Raw genomic sequence first — 20,201 nt, 5'->3', positions numbered from 1 at the left:
ACAGTCCAGATTTGACCCAGATCTACCAAATTCTAAAAGAACTTACTATTCAACTGCAATCAATACTGCCTAGCATATATTAATAAGCTTCATTACTAATATTTATTTTACAAGTCTAAGCATACTCTTTCCAAATAATTGTATGAAAAAATGCAGATTTATCAATAACTAATGAAAAGTTGAGTACCTTGGCTGATGCCTGGTCATACTGTGAAGTTGTTCTCACTAGTTCATCCCGGTTTTTGTTCAAAACTTTCTCTTTTTCATTTAATTCCACTTTTGCTTTCTCCAGTTGGAGTTGGAGTTCTTGAAGTTTATTCACTTGGCCTTTCATTTCTTTTTCTTGTCCTTGCAGACGTAGTTCCAGCTCACTAATCTTGCTCCTTAGTTCTTAAATCACAAACAAAACCCACACTTCAATTAACACATATTTTTCACAAAGAAATTTACAACTAAACTCAGAATGTATCACCATTACCACACTCTGAAATCTTTGGTGAGTCAAATATAAATCGATTCACATTAAACAAAAGAGCTTTTAATTGGATTTAATTTCAATACTTGGTTTTTTTGCTATTTGTATTCAAAAATCCTATAAAAAGCAGAAGAAAAATTTATGTTTTCACAGAAAACTTGTGGCAGGGGGGAATGCTTTTCTAAAATCAGGAATAGTATCTTATTGAGAAAACAGCAAAAAGTGTATCACATATAAGACCCTGTGTTAAAATTACCACTTGGTTTTATACACCCACAAATATTTATTTTGTACCCGTATCAATGCAAATGAGTGCTAAGCAGTGAAAAATTCACCCTCCTGTATTCTCTAGTGGCTTTACCTCCAGTAAAGAGCAAGAGAGTGTGAACCTCCTCTACTGCCAAAATTAACAATAATTTTTTTTCATTTTTTTCTCCCCACATATACACAATACTGGTTCCAAAGGCACTGGCCATGCGATAGCTCTCACCAGTGCACGCTGATGGTGATTTTCAATCTATCACAGCACTGGAAATTATCATAGTCTGCAGAGCAGATTCCCAAACACCACCTGGCACCCTTGGCTGTCGGCAGCAGCGCGGGGCAGCAGCCAAGGTTACAGGTTTGCCCCCATATGGCCAACCTGGCAGCACACAGAAAAGCCGTTCTGCAGACACATGCCACACCCCTGGCCAAAACCAGCTTGTTCCACAGGCCACAAAAGGAGCCAGGTGAGAAGCGCAGGGAATGTCAACAGTAACCACTTTTCCCGGCTTCACAAAGTCAAAGCCACTCACCCTACTTTTGAAGTCTTCATGGCAACAGCTTTTTAGTAAAATAAAGGTATCTTTCCTAATGATGATAGCTTTTTTCATTATCCCAAAGACACTATTTCATATCACCAGGCTGGGATGTTTGTTGACCACAGATGGGTCTAACAAAACCACTTTCTAGGATTAAAAGTGTCTGGAGTCATGTCTGAAAGTATCTCAGGAAAATTTAACTCAAGAAGTTACCTTGGTTCTGTGCTTTTAACTGGTCCAAAAGATGAGAATTGCTAGAATTATCACAGAAACTGCTATTAGCATCTGTTTTCCCTATTTGCAAAGTTGATCTACTCGGAGTCACTTCTTGTTCCCCAGAAAAATGAGATGCAGAGAAATCTCTCCTAACTGGAGTTTTCAGAGTGTTAGATGAAAGACGGCTTGGGGTTTTTTCTTGTTGCCATGAGAACACAGATGAAGAAGCCTGATGTCGGGCGATGTCCCGGTGATTCATGGTGCTTTGGGGAATAGCCTGGCTTGCTTTCTGTGAAAACAGAAGCCCTTCAGAGCCCTTTAGAAGTCACAATATTTAAGACTACGTACTAGACTCACAGACATAAACATGCTTATGAAAGAGGAAAGTGGTGGTGGCGGAAAAACTACTACATGTAATATAGATAAACAAGATCTTACACATAGGGAACTATATTCAATAACTTGCAATAAACTGTGACAAAAGAATATGAAAAAGTATGTGTGTGTATGTGTGTGTGTGTGTATTTATATAACTGAATCACCTTGCTGTACACCTGAAACTAATATAACACTGTAAATCAGCTATACAACAACTAAAATTTTAAAAAAGACTACATACTTATTTTCAAATAGAACATAAAGCCACGCCAAGAAGGTATTCAATAGCACTTCTACTGTGTACCAAGAAAGAACATTCATCAAGTCAGGGGACCCACTGAGTCCCATCACCCAATGAGATGCTCTAACGGTCAGACTCAGCACTGGAGGGGAAGCCAGCACCATCTGAGGGCCAGTCTCTTTTAACTGGGCTCAGCTTCTGTATTTATCCTGCATCACTCATATACTTCATAAAAATGCATGTGAGTACTCACTGCCATTTTGAATTGCGAAATATAATTTTCCTTTGTCCATCCTTGGTCACTTCCCCCTATAGCTTTGCACACAGAGACTCAAAATTCATACTAACCAAAGAACTCTTAAATGTTCCACCATACCGTTTCCCCCAAAAAACTGTCCTAAGAGGCATTTTGTATTACATAAGACACATTTGTGGATCTTCTGCTGTTTAGAATCCTTTTTGTTCTCTCTGCCTCCATTCTGACAAACATCAAGTTGCAGCTACGGTAGCTGAGTTAAATTTTTTTATAGCAAGGGCTTTTCTCACCACGGGAAGAGGTTTAATGTTTCTGGAGACTCACAGTCCTCCACAAAATAACTCTGGGAACAGATGTCAGGGTCAGAATTGATACCATTGACTGAAATGGGTAACAAAACAAATGATATTTCCAAGACAATCAGAAGTTCACTGTTTAATTTTTATTCGTGTTGAAAGCAATGCCTTTGCTATGTATCAAAATTCTGGTGATCTCAAAATAAGGGTTAAAGGCTTAAAAAAAATTAAAATTGCTAAAACTCTAATAGGTACTTTTTGATCCTCACTATTTAAGGCATCTACTTATAAATTCAGCCTCAACCTGTCTGCTAAGTTGGGCCATCTCACCAAGTTCACATGCTTAGTGGAATTGTGCCATTCAGTATCAAACTGGAATTTTTTTCAAAAAACAAATAATACCATGTGAGCAGAAATGGGAAAGGTATATTCTACAGATACCAGGTTATTTTCAGAGTCAGTCCTGTAACTAAAAGGTGGGGTTCCCAAAACATGTGTTTTGTTTATTTTATTGATGTTAAGCAAATCTTTCACCCACCTCTCTCAGCCTTTTTCCCCCCTATCAAACTGGAGTTTAAATCCCTTGTCAGCTACTTATTTAAAAGAACTAGAGAGATTATGTTGACAACATTCTCACCTGAAATACACGTTTCATTAATAACGATCCCCACACCTCTCACCCCTGGTAGCAATCACCAATTCCATCAGAAGGTCTGAATGGGAAGCAACTGCCTCTAGGTGCCAAAGTCAGCCAGGAATAACTCTGGTCCCACCCTCTCCAAACATATTCTTTATCATAAGATCTTAACAGAGAAACTTGAGTATGTTTCCACAGTTTCTGGGGAATTTGGAGCCTATTTGATATTTAGGGATAAAGTCATCTGCCCAATCCATTTTATTCCACTCCTAACCTATTTTTAAACTTAAAAATATCATAACCAATGAGCCAGGAACTCTGTTTCCTCAGTGTAAGATAAACGGGTCAGTCCTATGTAGCGCAGATTTTTCTATCTTTGCTCTATCCTACCTATATCAAAGTACTTCTTCAACTGCATACTCCATTAAAAGGCCCATAATTAACTTACCTTTGCCTGCAAGGCTTTTACCTCTGCCTCTAATCTTTTTCGTTCTTCAACTTCTTTATTATATTTTTCTTTTAGATCTTCATATTTGGAACCTAAATACAGACAATGAGGTACAGTTTCAGTTTGATCACTGATTTTGCAAAGAATCATTATGATAGTCTAGAAATGAGTATCTTCATACATCAGATAGAAAGAACGTTTTGGTTAAGGCAACCAATACTGCTCAAATTACCCAAATATTAAAATGCATGGAAACACAAGTATTTTGAATATTCCAAAGCTGAATTATTTTAAAAAATACCACAGACGGATAAAGTGAAAAGCTTAAAGGCTTACTGATGGCGCGACATATTTCAACAGATATACAAACATGTATGTAACTAATGGCTGCTTTTTGTTGTTGTTTTTAATGCTTAAATTAGAAGCTGAATTCAAGGTTGAATGATTTCATTTCTTGGGCAGAATTAAAATCTCAACAAAAGAGCTATTTATACAAAGGGAAAAGAATCCTTACCGCTATAATACTGGCTTGGTGTGAGCGGAGTTGCAAAGATTTTTTGTGGTGTAAGGCATGAATTCAGAGAGACATCCGCAGACTGTGCAGCTTGTTGGCTTCTTTCAAGTTCAGATTTACACCTGTGAGAAAACGACCCGAGAGGATGCCACACCAGAGTCACAGCTGCGGAACACCAACACCATACATTCCCAGAGCGCAACAAGCTGACAAGAAAACCCACCCTCTAAGGATTCCTACCACTGCATTTAGCCAACAGACACTTCATAAGAACTAACTTGCGAGACAGTCCTTTGTCTCCACAGGAACTCGGTCTGGTTAGGAAAACAGAAATATAAGCCAGCCAGTTACAATGTGATAAAGGCTATAATGAAGATCTGTAATAACCACTATCATAGCAAAGAAGAGTTGGGAGGGTTGGGACACATTCCTACCAAATTTTATATTCTAGGCCAAAGAAAGACACAGGGCTTACTTACCAAAAAAAAAAAAAAAACCCAGAACTTAAGACAGGAGGACATTGGTATCATTGAAGCAGGGGCTCAAATCTTGAAACTAGATAACATTACATATAATACTGTCATTATACTAATAACATAGACTTTGGCAAGATCCTTTTGACATACCTTCTAGAGAAATGAAAAGAAAAATAAACAAATGGGACCTAATTAAACTTAAAAGCTTTCGCACAGCAAAGGAAACCATAAATAAGATGATGAAAAGACAACCCTCAGAATGGGAAAATGGAGAAGGCAATGGCACCCCACTCCAGTACTCTTGCCTGGAAAATCCCATGGACGGAGGAGCCTGGTAGGCTGCAGTCCATGGGTCGCTAAGAGTCGGACACGACTGAGAGACTTCACTTTCCCTTTTCACTTTCATGCATTGGAGAAGGAAATAGCAACCCACTCCAGTGTTCTTTCCTGGAGAATCCTAGGGATGGGGGAGCCTGGTGGGCTGCCGTCTATGGGGTCACACAGAGTTGGACACGACTGAAGTGACTTAGCAGCAGCAGCAGAATGGGAGAAAATACTTGCAAATGAAGCAACTGACAAAAGATTAATCTCCAAAATATACAAGCAGCTCATGGAGTTCAATATAAAACAACAACAGCAGGGCTTCCCTGGTGGCTCAGTGGTAAAGAATTCACCTGCCAATGCAGGAGACGTGGGTTCGATCCCTGATCCAGGAAGACCCCACGTGCCATGGAGCAACTAAGCCCACGCACCACAACTACTGAGCCTGTTCTCTGGAGCCCGGAGCTGCAACTACTGAGCCCATGCATCACAGCTACCGAGGCCCGCACGCCCTAGGCCTGTGTTCCACAAGAGAGCCACCCCTGCTCACCCCAACTGGAAAAAAAGCCTGTGCAGCAATGAAGACCCAACACAGCCAAAAATAAATATGTAAATAAAAATTATTTTAAAAAAAAATCAAAAAATGGAAGATCTAAACAGACATTTCTCCAAAAGAGACAGATAGATGGCCAACAACATGAAAAGATTCTCAACATCGCTCAGTATTAGAGAAATGTAGATCAAAATGTAGATAGTCAGGTATCACCTCACACAGGTCAGACCGGCCATCATCAAAAAATCTACAAACAGTAAATGCTGTAGAGGATGTGGAAAAAAGAAAACCCTCCTGAACTGTTGGTGGAATGTGAATTGATACAACCACTGTGGAGAACAGTACTGAGGTTCCTTAAAAAAGCTAAAAACTACCATATGACCCAGCAATCCCACTACTGGGCATATACCCTAAGAAAACCATAATTCAAAAAGACACATGTACGCCAATGTTAGGGCTTCACCAGTGGCTCAGCAGTAAAGAATCCATCTGCCTGAAATGCAGGAGACATGGGTTCAATCCCTGGGTTGGGAAGATCCCCTGGAGAAGGGAATGGCTACCCAATCCAGTTGTTTTTGCCTGGGAAATCCCCTGGACAGAGGAGCCTGGCGGGCTACAGTCCATGGGGGTTGCAAAAGAATCAGACACAACCTAGTGACTGAACGACGACCCCAAATGGTCACTGCAGCACTATTAACAATAGCCAGTTCATGGAATCAAGCTAGATGTCCACAGACAAATGAACAGATAAAAAAGATGTACAAGTATACAATGGAATATTACTCAGCCATAAACGGGAAAGAAATTGGGTCATTTGTAGTGAAATGGATGAACCTAGAGTCTGTCACATAGAGTGAAGTACGCCAGAAAGAGAAAAACAAGTATCATATATTAACACATGTATAAGGAATCTAGAAAAATGGTGCTGATGGGCCTATCTGCCAGGCAGAAACAGAATGGACTGTGGGCAGGAAGCAGGAGAGGGCGGATGGACGAGAGAGCAGCACTGGCACATACACTGCCATGTGTCAGACACACGGCTGGCGGGAAGCTGCTCTGGACCGCAGGGAGCATGGCGCAGGCCCCGTGACGACCCAGAGGGCCGGGATGGGGGGCTGGCAGGGAGGCTTGAGAGGGTCGGGACATACATGTACTTACAGCTGGTTCACAGTGTTGTACAGCAGAAACTAACCCAATATTATAAAGCAATTATACTCCAGTTAAAAATTAAATAAGTAGAAATTTTAAATCAATAAAAACATAGCCTTGATATACATACAATGCCTTTTATGACATTTTTTAATGCATATATAAAAATTAAGTTAACTTCATGCATGTAGAAAAGATACTGGCAGGAAACAGACCCAAAGAAATGGAGACAGTGAGCTAAACACAACCACTCTCAGTATGTGTGGAGCATTGGCTCCAAGACCCCTGCAGATGACAAATATCCAGGGATGCTCAAGTCCCTTATATAAAATTAGCAGTAATACCTTCAGCCCTTCATATAGCTAGGTGTGGAACCTGAGGATACAGAGAACCTGGACTGTGCAGGTGTCGAGTATCCTTACCATTCAAGTCCTAACACTTTTCAAGAGAACTCAGTTCTTGCAGCTCGACCTGTGTCTCCGATTTTCCCTTAACACAAGAAACAAAAAGAAGCTCCTCGGACAATCTCTAATGATGGGCACCATTCTCTTTGCCAAGGACAGATTACTCAAAGCAGGGAAGGAAGAAAGGAATAAAGGAAGGGCCTCAGTGCCCTAGCTCCTCCTGGCTCTAAATTCTACCCGAGAAAGAAGTAATGTTATGAGCCAAAAATGGCTATGCAGCAAATAAAACCACCTTCGAATTTACAACAGATAACACCTGTCCAACAGAAATATTCTATTAGCGTGAAAAAAATAACAAGAAATAAATGAATTCAACCTTAATATTTCACTCAATATTTTTGATATTATCATTTCCCCTCACTCAATGCAAAAATTATTAATAAGGAATTTTACATGTTTTTGTACTAAATCTTCAGCATTCGGAGTTCAGTGTGTACTTCCAGCACACCTCCATTCACACTAACCACATTTCAAGTGTCCCACCGCCACATGTAGCCAGTGGCTACCATACTGGACACTGCAGGTCTACAGACGTCCCAAGGTGTAAAAGGTTGGTGACTCCGGAGAGAAATTTTGAAGGAACTTGCAAAACTGGTGTTTCTTTTCCCTCTCAAATTCACATCTTATCCCCTTTTCCCTATCTTTTCATTTGAAAAAGTTTATTAATTTTAAATATTAAATAAAAATATACCCTGCTGTTATTTTTATAAAGCTTTGTATCGCCTGTCTCCTAGGGAAAAAAACACACAAACTATCACCACTAAAAAAATGTACTAAATTAAGCTCTTTTCTACTAGGTTTCATTTAGCCAAGCATCTCTTCCTCAAATGTTAAAATATGAATGTTTCTGTCTAAATTATTAAAATCAATATTTCTAACACTGGCACCCAAAATGTTCTTTTCAAAGAAATAATTATTTCAGCATACTGAAGTGAACTTCCTACTTCCCAAGCACCTGCCTTCCAAAACAAAGGCTTCTTTCATTTATTCATTCAACAAGTATTTGAGGATTTGCAATTGCCAGGTGCTAGGAATACAGTGATGAACAAGACAGACAAAGATAAGGTTTAGGAAAACAAAGAACAAAATAGACATTTATTTATCATTCTAACATTGTGACTTAATACGACTTAATAGCCACCTTACCACATGGATAGAAAACAAAATTAGAAAAAGACTGCTGTGTACCTAAGTTATCATCTTCATAAAAAGACAAGCATACAATCAATCCTTGGTACCTGCAGAAGGTTGGTTCTAGGACCCTCTTAAATACTAAAGGGCTTCCCTTGTGTCTCAGCTGGTAGAGAATCCACCTGCAATGTGGGAGACCTGGGTTTGATCCCTGGGTTGGAAGATCCCCTGAAGAAGGGAAAGGCTACCCACTCCAGTATTCTGGCCTGGAGAATTCCAGGGACTGTATAGTCCATGGGGTCGCAAAGAGTCAGACATGACTGAGCGACTTGCACTTTCACTTTAAATACTAAAATGTGCAAAGGCTCAACTCTCATATAAAATCACATAGGTAGCATTTGCATAATAACCTATGCACATCATCCTGCATATTTTAAATCACCTCTAGGCTACTTATAATACCGAATATAATGTATATACTATGTTAATAGTTGTCAGCATGCAAATTTAATTTTTGCTTTTGGAACTCTCTGGAATTTTTTCTTCAAATATTTTTGACCCTAGTTGGTTGAATCTGTGGATGCAGAACTCAAAGATATGAAGAGTCAACTCTTAATTTTTAAATGTTCTACCTTTCAAAAATACATTTGCTTTGTAGGTAGAATTAAAATAACCACAAATATCAAAATACTTATTAACTACAAATGGAAAAACAGTAATTTACAATCCAGAAATTCAGGTGACACCCTAACCAAGTGATGGTTTAAAAGTCAAATTGAATCATGTACCCTCTTTTACGAGGCACTGAGAAAGGCATGTAACTAGTTCTGTGACACTTTTACCAAAAATTCATAGCCTCAATCTGACCCAGAGATTCTCTCCAGGATGACTCTGCCCTCCCAAAGGGCATCTGGCAGTGCCTGGTGGCACTTCTGACTGTCAAAATTTGGAGATGGGGTAAGTGCTACTGGCATCTAGTGAGTGGAGGCCAGGAATTCCATGTACCCTATGGTGAACAGGGCAGCCTTCCACAACAAATAATCCAGTCTAAGTGTCAACTCTGCCATTGCTGAAAAACAGCGGGCAAATCCAAATTGAGTACTATTGTACTAAAGGGGTCTAGTGCTCCTTAAAAATGTCAAAGTCACAAAAGTCAAGACACCATCACAGCTTAGGGAGAAAAGAAAACATCCACGAAATGCAACATGGAATTCTGGCTCAGGTCCTGGAGTACAAAAGGGACATTCCTGGAAAAATGAGTAAGGACATGACTGGAAAAATGAGAAATTCCAATAAGGTAATAGTACTGAATTAATGTTTATTTCTGGTCTGGTCATTGTACCCCAGTTATGTAAGGTGTTAACAACTGATTCTGCAAGTCTGAAGTTATTTAAAAATAAAATTTATTCTTAAAATTTCTAGGGGAACATTCGCAGACTTAACATGGGCAATTTGCTCATCTTCTTTGCTTTTAATCTTCCCCTGTTAGAATGAGCAGACTCCATTTATAAGTTAGCAGTGCCCAAGTCCCACTAAACTTTGATTAATGCCTCTAGTTGTTTAGGAATTTTTCTTTTAATGGAAAAATAGTAATAAGCGCTTTTTAAAAAAATTGCTTAAATATGGCATAGGAATTGGTGATTTTTTCCCCATTTAACAAGTATTTTATTGGTTGCCTTTTATAAGACGAGCAGTTTTATTTTTTTTTAATTGGAGTATAATTGCTTTGCAATGTTGTGCTTCGTTTCTGCTGCACAATAAAGTGAATCAGCTATATGTATATACTCGCTTCCCTCTTAGACCTCCCTCCTACCCCCACGCCCCCATCCCACCCGTCTAGGTCCTCACAGAGCACTGAGCGGAGTTCCCTATGCTTTACAGTAGGTTCCAACTAGCTATCTGTTTCATACAAGGTAGTGTATGTATGTCAATTCCAATTTCCCCCACCCCCACCTTCCCCAACTGTGTCCGCGTGTTTCCAGGGCAGGAACACAGATGCAGTCAGAGTGAAATCAGTGAATTGATTATGTAATACTTAAGATGGGAGAAGGGTCTCCCGGATGGGGATCTCAATGGGAAAGTCTTCCAGAGTTCACTTCCCTCCTCCCCAGCCGAGATTCCGTGGCACCCAGCTGGCACCCAAGTTCAGTCGCTCTCTTCCACATCCTCAATTACTCCACTGTCTTCTATCCCATCACCCTTGCCCCCAAACCCTAAATCAATCCTCTGGGATATCTTCTCAGCATTTATATCCCACATGCTAAAGAAAAAAAAAAAACCTCATACAACTCTATAGACTGGTTCCACTATAAATTCCTAGCCTCCAATCTTAACTGAGCTCTCAATGCTCCTCATCCTTTGGGAATTCCCTAGTTCTCTCCTCTACAACAGCTTTTCCATGCAGAGAAGACACAAGCCATCAATACAAGCCACGTTTTAACTTCCCTCCATCTTTCCAGTAACCACTGTTGACAGTTTTGGAATTTATCTTTGCACCCCCCTAGTAACACACACAGTGCCTGGCACATGAGGCAGCTTAATAAACATATGCTGAATAAGTAAATGAATAAGCCAGCAACCATTTAATGAATTTACACAGCCCTGAGCCATGCAACAACAGGACTGAAGCATATGGCAACTGTCCTCAAATCATTGTTCATTCCACTGGAAAAAAAAAAACCCTGCAATATGTAGTAATAACATCATAAAAAGGATGCATCTGATAAATACATATAAAGACATCCATAATAAATACTAATCCCAAAAAAGTTACCTTTTAAGTTCCTGTTCCAGCTTTTCTATTTGTTTTTTGCTTGAGTTCAGCTGACCTTCTTGGAAATTCACTTGTGACTCCTTGACTTGAAGTTCATGAGAAATCTTCTGCTTAGTCTTCTCCAGATTTTCACATATTTCCATCAAGCTTTGGTTCTCCCTTTTCAGGTTTGCACCCTCAGTTTTTTCATTCTCAACCTAATGGGGATTTTTCAAAAGGAAATACATCACTTACTCATGAACTTATCAGACATATCTGTGAAATCTGAGTCTAACCCTGATGACTAATTTTCTGAGATACAATTGTAATAATCCAGAAGTCAATGCTTGATGAACAGAGAAATCCTAGATGATCTCATTTTGAAGTTTATTAATAGAAAAGTTTTACAAAGTCATGTATTACACTGTCTTTGGTTAGGTCTACACACACCAATCCTAGAGAGGCTTTAATATGCTTTCGAGAATTAAAAAAAATTAACCTTATAAACCCTCTCTTAGCTACTCATTTTCAAGTTCAGTTGCCAAAGCCAGTAAGTGTAAGAAATTGAAAAATTCTCCCACTAGCAAAAACATTTTAGAAGCAGTAATTGTTATTACTACTTTACTATGAAAGAAGTACTACTTAAGTGTCCATTTACTAGTCCTGGAGAGATCTGGGAACTCCACGGTGAAAGCTCACTGTCAGAAAGCAGTATCTAGGAGACTTCTTCGGAGAAGGCAATAGCACCCCACTCCAGGACTCTTGCCTGGAAAGTCCCATGGACGGAGGAGCCTGGTGGGCTGCAGTCCATGGGGTCACTAAGAGTCGGACAAGACTGAGCGACTTCACTTTCCCTTTTCACTTTCATGCATTGGAGAAGGAAATGGCAATCCACTCCAGTGTTCTTGCCTGGAGAATCCCAGGGACGGGGGAGCCTGGTGGGCTGCCGTTTATGGGGTCGCACAGAGTCAGACACGACTGAAGCAACTTAGCAGCAGCAGGAGACTTCTTTGGTGATCCAGTGGTTAAGGCTCTGAGCTTCCACTGCAGGGAGTGTAGGTTCAAGGGAACTAAGATCCCACAAACCGCACAACCCTACCCCCCCAAAAAAGCAGTATCTATTTGGGCTGCATAGTGTTCTCATACTGACCCCAGATTCAGAGCCAGAGACTTTTGGCCATGTTGGTGCTGAATGCAAAAGCAATGTCCAATTCATGGTCCCTAAGAGAAGTGAAAACGGAACTCAGCACTCCTACACATGAGCACATAAGCAGAAATGAGGACAGAGGATGCAGAAATAAGGTAATCACAATAAAAAAGACTCAATAGAGGAGAGGAAGGAGGATTACCACTTGAAGACAGCAAAATCATCTTTCTCTAAATTAAAAAAGGACCAAGATAAAACTGTTGATCCAAATAACGAGTGAACAGTTTTAAATACCAGCATTTCAGTGCTACCTTCTGTTTTTGCTTCTGCAACGCAGCCTCCAGGGTCTCAAGCTGAAACTGCCGTTGCTGCCTTTCTTTCTTCAGTTTGTCGAGCTGGCCTTCAAGCTCTTGAATCTTCTGAAGAGCTCTTGTAGGCAAGCCTTCCTTCCATTCTTCCAAAGCCCAGCTCATTTTGCTCTCCTTTCTTTATTACTCAAACATTTATAAATAAACTGAAAAGAATAAACAGACTGTTGATCCTACAAGGAAACTTAATAGTCTCAGAGACAAACTAATCTACATAACCACCTCTAAGAATCAAATTTCAAAACTTCTTTCAAAAGATAACAAAGTATAGCATCCATCGAGCCACCCTCTGCCAGGTGACTCCCAATACCTCTGACTGTGAGGTAGTTCATAGTATGCTCATTTGGTTTCACCTTGCTTTCTGTTTTTCTTATTTCTCATTTCTTACTTCTCATTAGGCCACCTGCTTTCTACCACTCAGTTCATTTTCATTATACAAGGTATGAATTTTTTGGTATAAGGCTTCTGGGGAAATCGGGCTTACAGGACAAAGAAAATACATAAGTTATTTTGCAAATGCTCGTCTTTCTTCTCTTCGTGTCATTAATTCCCACTCATACTCCATCCCCCTTCCTCCAGGAAGACTTCCCTGAGGACATCATGTTTCCCTGAGCACAACTGGTGTTTTCTCTCCATGAGAGTCTCTCATGGCACAGGTACCTCCTTCTCCTCCCACGTGATTATCATTTGTTGAGTCAGTGCATGAATGAACAAAGTATGAATGCCATACTAGCACTAGAATCACTGCAAAATGCAGTCAAGTCATTCTCCAGACCAACTGTGACCAGGAATCAGGTATATAGCCTTAGTGATTCAAATCCCTTCTCAGCTATAGGCAAGATGTGTGGCCTTAGGCGTGTTATTTAACAGATCTGTGCTCTGGTTTCCCTGTTTGGGAATAATAATGGTGGTGACTCCCTAAACCTTTAGAACTCTATCTCCTGATAAGCCTTCCATACATATTAGCTATTAGTCCCTGAAAAACACTTTTTCATTTGTATATTGCTACCTATGGTACCAAGACAGAAATGGCCTACGTCTTTCTCGGACATACTTAGAAAATTTAAGTCAGCTGAGAGAAAAGTATGGCAATTATTCTTTTCTCATTAGCCTTTAGAACTTAAATGGAAGAAAAAAAGCATTCATTTTCCAGTTATTTTAGCAAGAGGATGAGAATCTGTTTTTTTTACTAAATGAAGTTCACAACCATTTTAGTGTTTTGTTTCCATCAACTTCATCAAGGAAATTTATCAGCATGATTAAAAATTAGTCGATGAAAGTACTAATAATTTTTTTCCCAAAAATTAAAAGAGAAGCAAGGGTCTCGGAAAGCACATAATTTCAAGCCTTGGAAAGTTGTTTTCTCTCCCATTCTCCCCTCCCCCTTAATTCTTTGAACACAGTATCTTAAACCCCATTCCCATCTACCCAAAAATGACTTCAAGGAGTATTATGCCTCTCCAGCAACAAAGACAATTTACACTGCCCCAGTAGGCAACCTTATCTATTATAAACTAGCTAGTTCATTCAGGAGTTGAGGGGTACCTTCAGAGGAACACAGCTATAACTCCTAAACAATTCTGCCAGCCATGGAAAGCATTACATCAAGACACCATAGCAAACAAAATATTAAAACGAGCAATTTAAAAAGATGATACAGATGATGGAAATAAACAGAAGGACGACTGGCAAGTTAAATGCTTTTCCATTTCAAAGTCTAAGATACAGCAAAACATAAACGGTTAAAGCAATCACCAGACCCAAGATAATTTTGATTGGAGGGGACGACTTCGACAGGTATCAGTCATTCAACAACCTATATGGAGCCACTGGGGCAACAGGACCAAAAAAAATTTTTTAATGTAAATCTCAAGATGAAAGAGGCAAAGGGGGTGGGGGGCGGAGCCTGTGAATGAAAACTCTGCCTGCTCTTCCAGACCAAGCTCGAGAATAGGACTCAAACTCGCTCCGCGGTTGCACTGTAGGCGGGGACTCGAGTTTCTTGCCGAAGATGGGGGATTCTGATACAGGGAAAGTGTGAACCCGGCCTGCAGTACGTGATGTGCGCGAGTCACAAAAGAGTTTCTTTGGGCACTTTATGGGGTTGAGTGATTCGGGCCTGGGAAGTGTCCTCCACTTGGTTAAGATAGAAAGAGCATTTCTGGAAGGATCACAGTCCTGCAGATCCTTTTTGCAGGAACCTTGACTCCTGGGCTTTTCTTCACACCCCACCCCCCACCCCCTTTGCCTCTTTCATCTTGAGGTTTACATTTTGGTGGCTGTCCAGTTGCCCCAGTGTCTACATATAGATTGTTGAATGACTGATACCTTAAATCTGTCGAAGTCGTCCCCTCTCATCAAAATTAAAATTTCTGAGTCCTTATCCCATAGCGCAAGCCAGGTCCACAGGCGCAGTCCAATAAATGCGGAAAGAAACGGAAGGCAAGAGAGAAAACGCTCTCACAACGAACAATAGGCACACCAAAGCGTTGCCCAGATCAAAACCCTCAAATCCCAAGTTTGCATCTCCTCCAAGCGACAAAAGACCGATGTCCAAATTTCAAACAGGAGGTGCAGAAAGGCTGCCAGTGAAACCTGCTGAGCTTCAGGTCCCTTACCGTACAGAGGAATCAGTTTCCCCCAAAAGGCGGAGCAAGAGCTCCCGACACTAGTGCAAGCCCACTTCCACCGGGAGCACAGGGGCGCCGAGACCCCTAAGAACCTGGCCCAGGGCCGATTCTCTAGTCCCTCGGGTGGGAGGAGGCAGCGGCCCACGGCACCTACAGTGCCGAGAAGCGCCATCCCACAGGCATCGTCGCCCAGGAGCCCCCAGCACACGAACCGCGGCTCCCTCACGCCCGCCGCCAGAGCTGGGACCCAAGGAGAACGCTCACCTTGCTGGCGGAAGAGGGCAAACAACCCTTCTGAAAGGCGAGTCCTTGTCCAGCCTCCGTGAGCTGGAGCCCAGAGGCCAATTCAAACCGCCCGCGACCGCCACCCGTTTTCAATTCGACCGCTTCCGGCCTCTAGACTGAACTCGGCTCCAAGCCTATTGGTCACTGTCAGAGGTTGTGAGCCAATCGGCTTCCGCGTAGTCGAACGGCTGCCTCTGATTGGCCCTTTCGGATGGATTTAAAAATCAAGCCAAGCCCGCAGAGGGGCCGGGGCTGGTGCTACTGGGTTTTTTGTTGTTGTGGGGAGGCGGAGCCCACGTGCTTTAGCTGAGGCTGGGAGGCGTTAGGAACCGCTGTTTCCTCCAAAGGCAGCGAATGGGACGGCGGATTAGGAGGGTGTGGTCTATCGGCTACAGCCAGCGGGAGAGGGCTGCCAGGTGAAAACTTTTTAATACTTCACACACGTATCTGCTTATTAAATATATATAATTTAGGACATATCTACTAAAGTACTATTCTGCCAGACATTTTTCCTCCTGTGTCATTCCTAACAATTCTTTAGAAAAGTATTCTTGTTTTTATTTAAAGGTTAACTGAGGCACAGAGAAGCTTAAGTCTTGAAATTGAAATCTAGAAGATGCAGGGCCTCACGTTTAACTGCTTCTAAACAGGTGATTCTTAGCATTTGTTATCTGCCATTCCAGGGGAGAAGATTGTACCCAGAAAAACCGTGAACGTAGGATGTAACCCCCTCTTTTCTTATGAAGCTCCCTAGTAATGTGTGTACTTAATGTACCATAAACTAAAAATAATGGGCTTCCCTGGTGGCTCAGTGGTAAAGAACTTGTCTGTCAATGCGGGAGAGGCAGGTTCCCATCCCTGGGTGGGGAAGATCCCCTGGAGAAGGAAATGGCAACCCACTGTGGCAACCCACAGTATTCTTGCCTGGAGAAGCCCTTGGACAGAGGATCCTGGCAGGCTACAGTTCATGGGGTCGCAAAAACAATCCGACAGGACTTAGCTACTAAACAACAGCAACAAACTAAAAATAAGCCGCTAAAGACTGGATCAAAACAATGAATTGTTAAATTACTATTTCTCTGACACTACTGTGTTCCTCAGTAGATTCCAACCTTTCTGTTTACCTTCCATTAGGCTGTTCCTGCAGCCCCTTATCCTTCACTGAAAGTTTACTCATCCTTCAACCCAACTCAGACGTCGCTTTCTTCTTAAAATTTTTGCTCTTCCCACCCACCCCTTGAAATAATTCCCTAGACTTTTCCTAGAGTTTGGCTTATACTTCACTATAAGGGTTTTTGCTGTGTTTTAAAATGGATGGATAGATAAATATAGGTATACATATAGATATCTATTTTTGTCTGGCTCCCCCTGCAGACTCAAAAATTCTTGTAGGGTAAAATCTTTTTGAATTCACCTTTACATTCCTAGCAACTCCCTAGTAACTTTGCACATTGTAACTTAAAATTATCTTGGCAAGTAAAACTGCCTGCTGGAGAAAGGCCTTGTTCTCCACTCTCCTTAAAGCCCTAAGGAGAGAGGAGGGAGCAGGTAGGGGAGAAGAACTTTTCTCAGACACTGCTCTGTGAGTCTAGTATCTGACTGTTCCGGGATTTGAACCAAATTCCAACAATGGTTACAGCTGCATTGTTTTCCAGGGTAATTATTCAACTATTTATTAGCTGTCAAAGGAAAACAGAACTAGAAAGAACAGAACAGAGCAGCCTGGTAGGCTACAGACCATGGGGTCACAAAGAGTCAGACCCAGCTGAGCTCATGAGCATGTGTTATGAAGTTAGGATTGATATTTTTACATTTTCCCATCTAGAGATCCAGTTATTCTACTACTATTTGTTGAAAAGATTATCCTTTCTTTTTTGAAAGCACCTTTGTTAAAAATTAACTGAATATACAAATAAGGATATATTTGTGCCTCTCTTCTGTTTTACTGATCTATATTGTCTATCTTTATATCTGTAATACACTTTTGATTACTGCCACCTTATAGTAAGTCATGAAATTAGGTAACAAATTCTTGATTTACATTCTGATCTTTTAAAATTGTGTCTAATCTAGGGCCTTTATCTTTCTTTAAAAAATAGAATAAGAATATAAATTTTTCCAAGAGTTTTCTGAAATTTTGATTGGGATTATGTTCCTAGGTGAGAGATTAGTGGTCAACACACTTGGATTTCACTTGATTTATATCATCAGAAATATTCAAGCATTGGCCCAGCAGAAGGCTGAGAGCCACTACTGTGCAAAATCAAGGGAGGGCCCTGTATGTGGCCATGTCCTCTGCAAACCTAACAATGCTAGAGATGAGTATAGCAGAAAAGGCCAACCCGCTGGCAAGCATCAGGGAGCAATTCATTGCACAGACTCCCTAGCATCCTGGAGCAAGGCCATGTTTTTTCCATAGAGAATGACTCACCATCTGAAAAAAAGCATCCTGATGTGCTGCTGTCTTTATTAAAGACCGAGCACCTGACCTGAGAACATCAGACATGTCCATCACTAGCTGTGTATTGTCAGACCCACCAAGTCAGGGGTTCTAGTGGGTACAACAGCAAACCATTCTATGATGGGCTCCAAGTAGGTCCAAATGGCATGAATAACTTACATAAATAGATAAGTGGCCATAGGTCACCTGTTCTGCTTCACCAAGACTTTGTCTCTGTGGATATCTGAGATCTTACAGTGCACGCGTGCATGCTCAGTCGCTTCATCATGTCTGACTCTTCACGACCCATGGACTGCATAGTGCACCCGGCTCCTCTATCCATGGGATTCTTCCAGGCAAGAATACAGAAGAGGGTCACGATTCCCTTCTCCAGGTGATCTTCCCGACCTAGAGATGGAAACCGCATCCCTTGCATTGCAGACGGATTATTTTAGGTTCCCCCAAACAAGCCAACAGAGGAGAAAATGCCTGATCCTCATTCACAGATGGCTTGGCTCAATGTGCTGATGATCACCCAGCTGATCACATCACCACCAGCAGGGCAGCGGGGCTTTCAGGACAGCCTTGCACACGATGCTCCTGCAGCATCATAAGGGGATCTCCTAAGGAGATCCTAAGGGGAACTCCCTGAGCAGGGAGTCTGCACTGAGGGGAGAACCTCCCCCCACCCTGACCACCAGGCACAGGCCGATGCTTCTGCACCTAGGGGGACTCTGTCCCTGCAAAGGGTGGCTCCGTGGGTCCTGGTGCCTCAGCTCTAGCTCACGGTGTGCTTCCAGAGCAGCAAGGAACCACTGAAAGGTTTTCCCTTTTCCAGTATGCAAGAGGTTTTCTTGAAGCAGCATTTTTATCAAGAATGATTTTTTTTTTTTAGTAAAGACTCAACACTTTGAGAACTGTGCTGGGGTGTCCTGAAAATAAACTGCTGTTCCCTACAGCACCACAAGAGGAACAACCCGTGGGTAGAGCTGTGAGCAGAACAGGCTACTGCCTGCTTCACATGGAAGAAAAGGTAGCCCACGGTCAGGATACACCTCTGGGCAAATGATTTGGCTGATTGATCAGGGGCCTGGAAGAAGCAGGATTAAATTATTAATATTATAAACAGTTTTAGAAAAGGGGGTTATGGGTAGACCTTATAGGAAAAAGAACAAAGTATTCACATCTTTGTGTCTTACGTCAGTACTCACTGGCGAGCATCCACCACAGAGGAGGCACAACTAGATGGACAAGAGGATTGGTCTGATGTATTGTCCAGTGGATGTCCTTAGTCACCCAAGTGCACAATGGTCCCATCATCAGAGCAGCCATGGTATCAGGGATGATGGCTGTAAATGCACCCAACAGCATGGGCTCAATAGGAAAAGGAGTATGTCAAGGCTGTATATCGTCACCCTGTTTATTTAACTTACATGCAGAGTACATCATGAGAAACGCTGGACTGGAAGAAACACAAGCTGGAATCAAGATTGCCAGGAGAAATACCAATAACCTCAAATATGCAGATGACACCACCCTTATGGCATAAAGTGAAGAGGAACTAAAAAGCCTCTTGATGAAAGTGAAAGTGGAGAGTGAAAAAGTTGGCTTAAAGCTCAACATTCAGAAAACAAAGATCATGGCATCCGGTCCCATCACTTCATGGGAAATAGATGGGGAAACAGTGGAAACAGTGGCAGACTTTATTTTGATGACTGCAGCCATGAAATTAAAAGACACTTACTCCTTGGAAGGAAAGTTATGACCAACCTAGATAGCATATTCAAAAGCAGAGACATTACTTTGCCAACAAAGGTTTGTCTAGTCAAGGCTGTGGTTTTTCCTGTGGTCATGTATGGATGTGAGAGTTGGACTGTGAAGAAGGCTGAGCGCCGAAGAATTGATGCTTTTGAACTGTGGTGTTGGAGAAGACTCTTGAGAGTCCCTTGGATTGCAAGGAGATCCAACCAGTCCATTCTGAAGGAGATCAGCCCTGGGATTTCTTTGGAAGGAATGATGCTAATGCTGAAACTCCAGTACTTTGGCCACGTCATGCAAAGAGTTGACTCATTGCAAAAAAAGACTCTGATGCTGGGAGGGATTGGGGGCAGGAGAAGGGGACAACAGAGGATGAGATGGCTGGATGGCATCACTGACTCGATTGATGTGAGTCTGAGTGAACTCCGGGAGTTGGTGATGGACAGGGAGGCCTGGCATGCTG

General features: G+C 41.6%; 1 protein-coding gene across 1 annotated transcript in view; it reads right to left on the bottom strand.

Moving 5' to 3' along the window:
* The window catches only part of CENPF (centromere protein F), a 62,433-nt gene extending 46,797 nt beyond the window's left edge, over positions 1-15,636 (bottom strand). The window contains exons 1-7 of the mRNA XM_086342384.1: positions 15,520-15,636; positions 12,569-12,771; positions 11,132-11,328; positions 4,265-4,386; positions 3,751-3,842; positions 1,492-1,783; positions 188-390 (exon numbers count right to left, since the gene is read on the bottom strand). Coding sequence (XP_086198510.1) covers positions 188-390; positions 1,492-1,783; positions 3,751-3,842; positions 4,265-4,386; positions 11,132-11,328; positions 12,569-12,730 — 1,068 coding nt within the window. The 5' untranslated portion in view covers positions 12,731-12,771; positions 15,520-15,636. The remainder of the gene's footprint in view (positions 1-187; positions 391-1,491; positions 1,784-3,750; positions 3,843-4,264; positions 4,387-11,131; positions 11,329-12,568; positions 12,772-15,519) is intronic.
* Positions 15,637-20,201: the final 4,565 nt, after the last annotated feature.

Source organism: Bos grunniens, chromosome 16 (assembly GCF_055505025.1).
Source record: "Bos grunniens cultivar Pamir isolate PY7600 chromosome 16, Bosgru_T2T1.0, whole genome shotgun sequence".
Lineage (NCBI taxonomy): Eukaryota > Metazoa > Chordata > Mammalia > Artiodactyla > Bovidae > Bos > Bos grunniens.
This window is presented reverse-complemented; position numbering and strand designations above follow the sequence as displayed.